General features: G+C 46.7%; 1 protein-coding gene across 1 annotated transcript; it reads right to left on the bottom strand.

Moving 5' to 3' along the window:
• LOC142505285 (uncharacterized) lies at window positions 1-1,740 on the bottom strand. Its single transcript, XM_075618210.1, has 2 exons — window positions 706-1,740; window positions 1-660 (listed from the first exon to the last, which is right to left on the bottom strand). Exons 1-2 carry the CDS (start codon window positions 1,738-1,740, stop codon window positions 1-3), a joined length of 1,695 nt encoding a protein of 564 aa, XP_075474325.1.
• Window positions 1,741-5,569: the final 3,829 nt, after the last annotated feature.

Below are 5,569 nucleotides of genomic sequence, written 5' to 3'. Positions count from 1 at the left end.
TCAAATTTTTTCGCCTTTCGTAAGGTCCGGAAGAAGGGTAAGCTTCTGTGGGCGGATCTCGAGATAAAACGTGCCAGCGCGGCAATCCTCCCTGTTAACTAGCTGAACATCTTTGGGCCCCTGGGGAGAGACCATATCTCGGATAGCTTGAACTTTCTCGGGGTTAGCCTCAATCCCCCTCTCTGTTACCATATAACCCAGAAACTTCCCACTCCTCACCCCGAAGATACACTTTTGAGGATTCAACTTCAGACCGTAGGATCTGAGGGTAGCAAAGGTTTCCAACAAATCCGGTATGAGCTGGGCTGAATCCTTAGACTTCACCATGATGTCATCCACATACACCTCGATATTTCTCCCCACCTGTTTAGAAAAGACTTTATCCATCAATCGCTGATACGTGGCTCCGGCGTTTTTGAGTCCGAAGGGCATGACCACGTAACAGAAAGTTCCTTCAGAGGTGATGAAACTCACTTTATCTCGGTCCTCCACAGCCAAGGGGATTTGATGATACCCCTGATAAGCGTCCAGCATGCACAAATATTGGTGTCCGGCCGTGGAGTCCACCAACTGATCTATCCGAGGCAGAGGATAACAATCTTTAGGACATGCCTTGTTGAGATCTCTGAAGTCCACACACATCCTCCATTTCCCCGAACTCTTCAGAACAAGAACGACATTCGAGAGCCAAGTAGGAAACTATACCTCCCGAATGTGTCCAGCACTGAGCAACTCTCCCACCTCCTTCTTTATAACCATATCTTTCTCGGGCTCGAAGTGTCTTTTCTTCTGCTTCACGGGACGAGAATTTGGTAAGATGTTTAATCGGTGTTTTGCTACATCTGGACTCGTTCCTGTGGGCTCTTGGGCTGACCAAGCGAACCCGCTGAGATTAGCCTGTAAACAAGTAATGAGTTTTTCCCTGACCTCTGGGTCAAGATCAGAAGCTATTCTGAGCATTTTCTTATCGGGCCCCAATCTCACGATCTCCGGTTTTTCATCCATCACCTCTTGAACCTCTCTCCTTACCACGGGCAACCCGCTTCGCCCTCTTCTAATCATATTGACCTCCACACGCGCCCTCTTCCCCTCTCCTTTCACTATTCCTTTATAACATCGTCGCGCAACTTTCTGGTCTCCACACAAGACTCCAACCTCCTTCCCCACAGGAAACTTCAACTTCTGATGATAGGTGGACGCTACAGCTCTGAAATCCTTTAGGGCTAGTCGCCCCAGAATTCCATTGTAAGCGGATCGGGTGTCCACCACAGTAAAGGTTGTCATCTTTGTTACCCGTCGAGGCTCATGTCCCAAAGATAGAGGAAGGACAATCTGACCGAGTGGAGGGATGGCATGTCCTGCGAATCCATACAGAGGAGTGGAGATTGGCTCAAACTCAAATCCTTCCACCTTCATCTGATCCAAAGTGCTCTTGAACAGGATATTAACTGAGCTCCCATTATCAAATAAAGATTCGTGCCACATCGTAATGGCAACGGTGACCGTCACCACCAAGGCATCGTTATGAGGAGTCACAATGCCTCGGAGGTCATCTGGTCCAAAAATGATGACATGATCCTGAGATAAGCCTGCACTCCTGGATATTTCAAAATTCTCCAACCTCCTCCCATGCACCTTCCGCGCCCGCCCGGAATCCCCGTCAGTAGCACCCCCCGAGATCATATGAATCATTCCCCTCGTCGGGTGGTTATCTTCATTCGCTCCTCTCCTGGGTTCCATGGGCTCCCGAGGGGCATCCTGACCTCGACCTTCTCTCCTTGGCTCCTCGATCCTTTGATTTATCCACGGAGGGCCTCGTCCCCGCCTAGAGGATGGGCGAGATCTCAGTTCAATCCCGGACGATGACCCTTCTTGTCTACCCCTCGACGGAGGCCGAGCACTGCTTTCAACCCTTTATGACTTCTCCCCCCTCTCCCCTGACTCCCTCACCTCTATCACCTTATCCCGACTCCTATTCAGAGGAACATGTGATGAGAATTGTCCTCTACTTTTAGTTCTGTCCTCCTCTCTCTCCCCCGCACCCCTCTTCCTTCCCCTTCTCTCTGCTCCCTCTGCTCTACTTCCTCCCGGCCGATTCTCCATCCTTCTGTACCGTTGGGCATCTTCCAAGTTTACATATTTCTCAGCTCGAGCCAACAGATCATCATAGCTCGACGGAGGCTTTTTTACCAGCGACTTGAAAAACTCCCCTCCCCTCAGTCATTGTGTAAAGGCACTTATCATGATGTCGGGGGTAGCCGCCGGTATCTCCAGCACTGCACTGTTGAAGCGCTGGACAAATTCTCGCAAAGTTTCAGCCTCCTGCTGCTTCATCACAAACAGGCTCAGATAATTTTTCTGGTGCCTCTTGCTGCTGGCAAATCGGCGCAAGAAAGCTGTAGCAAAATCCTCGAAAGACTGTATGGAGTTGGGCTGCAGGGTATTAAACCATTGCTGGGCTGACCTCACCAACGTGCCCAAAAACACCCTGCACCTGACTCCATCTGAGTATTGATGCAACAACGCCGCATTTTCAAATCTCCCCAAGTGTTCCTCAGGGTCCGTATGTCCGTCGTACTCTCCAATGTTTGACTGTCGCAAATTCGGAGGAAGCCCTTCCTCCAATATGGCTAGTGAAAAAGGGCTTCCTCTCTTGGGTACCGACGCCCTACTCCCTACCTGCTCCATCAACCTCCGTATCTCCTTCCACATCTCCCCCATCTCACTAATCTCTCCACTTTGTATGGGTTGCGTCTCCTCCACCCTACTCTGGTGGACTTCAACATTTTCCTCATGCTCCTGACGAGGGGCCTGGTCCCCAGCACCCATGGACTCTTGGTTCCTCCTCATGGCCTCATCCACTGTACGGGTGATGAATTGGCCCAACTGTTCCAGGGTCAAGTTTCCCACGTTCTCATTAGGATAGGTTTGCTCAACCCTCGTCTCGTAACGGGGCTGCTCAGCTCTTGTCTCTTGACGAGGTTTTTCCTGTCTCGTCTCCAGACGCAGTTGTTCCTGTCTTGTCTCCACATGAGACTGTTCGGGTCCCCTCTGAGGACGCAATGATGCTGAGGTAGCTCTTCTACTTTCTCTCCTGCCTACCATCTCTACGTCTCAACTCAAGTGTTTCCCACAGACGGCGCCAAGTGATACTCACGGGAAATTTAGGGTCCGATCCACGCAAGCGTCACTAATCCAGACACGGGCTTCAAAATTACACTGGGCCTGAAATCACAAATAAGACCGTTAGGAGGGGGCCAGGAGGGTGTCCTGACGTAGCCCCTCCGACGCTCAAGTCAGAGACTGAGGATATATGGGGGGAGCAGCTAAGGGCGCTGCTGAAAACAATATAGTGAATAGCTTAACTGAACAATCAAACCTGGTATTTATAGGAGGATACCTGGGCCCTTGATGGGCTTGTCTTTCATTTGGGCTAGGGATGAGCCAAGAGTAGTGGGCTCATCCATGTCTTCCATCTGGGCTAGACCCATCCATGGGGTATCAACCTGATATAATTTGATTGGATTATGGGGTTTGTGAACACGATGCTATGTTGGGTATTATATGACCCTTAAAGACATAGACATTTGTGGCCCTGATGATTGGATATGAGATTTGGGATTTGATGGCGCTTTGTCGACGCTATCATACGAGTATCCCTTATTGAGGCCGGTGTGCCAGCTCGAGCATTGATTTGATAGCGATTCGTTTGATTCTGACATGTGCTCAGTGGATGGGCATTTGACCTAATACCTCCACGACATACATGCATTGCATACCATATATCATTGTTTAGATATCTGTGGTATATATGATTGGTTGTTCCATACGGAGCTTTGCTCACCCCCAAGAGGGGCTGTTGTTGTCTTTGTGTGTGGACAATAGGCAGGTACTCCAGGTTATCAGGAGACCGGAGAGGGTACTTCTGGAGGGAGTCACAGTTTGAGTTGAGGTTTATGTTTTGTTCCCAGTATATATGAATATGTATTTATATACCGGGGCATGTCCCGAGGATATGAGTTGTTTGTATATGATTGATTTTGAGTTCGTATGTGCATGTTTATGATATGAGATGAAATACTATTTTAGTATTTAAATTATAGAAGAAATATTTCGGGCTCATTGTAAAGAAAATTTTAAACTCGTTTTCCGCTGTAATTAGTTAACCCTAATCAAAGTGCATTGTAATAACGATTAGGAGCTAAGTGCCCCACATCAATCGCCACTGAAGGAGAACGATTGATAATATAACAAGCGGTTTTGACTGCTTCTGCCCAAAATGACTTTTCTAGATCCGCAGTCCTCAACATAGCTCTTGTTCTGTCCAACAAGGTTTTATTCATCCGCTCTGCCACTCCATTCTGTTGAGGTGTGTAAGCCGTCGTGAATTGTCTTTTGATGTCCTCATGTTGACAATATGCATCAAATTCGTCACTAGTATATTCTCCTCCATTGTCAGTCCTCAAACACTTGATTTTCTTTTCAGAATCAAGTTCAACCCGCGCTTTGAAATCTTTGAAGATCTGGAAAACATCTGATTTCTTCTTGATTGGATACACCCAACATCTCCTAGAGAAATCATTAATGAACGAGACAAAGTATCTCGCTCCTCCTAGGGATACAACCGGTGCTTGCCAAACATCCGAATGAATCAGCTTCAATATGCTTTTGCTCCTGGCAGTAGAAGTGCCAAAATTTAATCTGTGTTGTTTACTAGTAACACAGTGCTCACAAAAGGGTAGTGACACTTTTGTAAGTCCCGGCAGCAGCTTCCGTTCTGAGAAAATTTTCAACCCTCGTTCTGACATATGCCCGAGTTTTCTATGCCATAACACTTGTTAATTCTTCTCCTGAACCAATTGATGCAACAGCTAGTTTTGTCTCTTTGTGTGTTTCTCCCAAAAGTACGTACAGATTTGCAGCAACCTTTTACGCCTTCATAACAACAAGCACGCCTTTCACTAATTTTCATGATCCCGTTCTCGATACGAGTTTTGCACCCGATGTCATCCAATTGCCCCAAGGACAAAAGATTCTTCGCCAGTCTTTTCACATGTCGTACCTTCTGTATGGTGCGAATAGTGCCATCAAACATCTTTATTTTGATAGTACTGACCCCAGGCGATTTCCAAGGCATGATCATTTCCCATTAATACAGATCCTCCTGAGACTGGTTCATAATGATTAGGGATGGCAATGGGCCGGGGCAGGGGCGGGTTTGCTATTACCATCCTCATCCCCGAATTACATCCCCAACCCCATACCCGCCCCGATCCCCGTTTTTTCGGGTTCGGGGAATCCCCAAACCCGAAACTTCGGGGATCAACTTCCCATCCCCGTCCCGTCCCCGTTTCAAAAATAATAATATGACAAGACGATGACGAATTCGGAGATTTTCTCAAACCAAAAGTTATTACTAACTATTATTATTAGAGACAATATTAATATTAATATCAATATCAATATTAATAATTATAAGATTATTAATATTTTAAAAAATAATATGATTATTATATTATTAATATTAATAATACTATTATTTTATTATTGATATTATTTTCGGGGGCGG

Source organism: Primulina tabacum, chromosome 1, assembly GCF_025594145.1.
Source record: "Primulina tabacum isolate GXHZ01 chromosome 1, ASM2559414v2, whole genome shotgun sequence".
Classification (NCBI taxonomy): Eukaryota; Viridiplantae; Streptophyta; class Magnoliopsida; order Lamiales; family Gesneriaceae; genus Primulina; species Primulina tabacum.
The sequence above is the reverse complement of the archived record's forward strand: the minus strand, read 5'-3'. Positions and strand labels throughout refer to the sequence as shown.

Bases quoted from the DNA above. Each gene is read 5' to 3' on its own strand.
- LOC142505285 (XM_075618210.1), bottom strand. From the start codon at position 1,740: ATGGAACCCAGGAGAGGAGCGAATGAAGATAACCACCCGACGAGGGGA. The intron at 661-705 runs GTATAGTTTCCT...CTTGTTCTGAAG, and splicing joins GTGCTGGACACATTCGGGAG to AGTTCGGGGAAATGGAGGAT.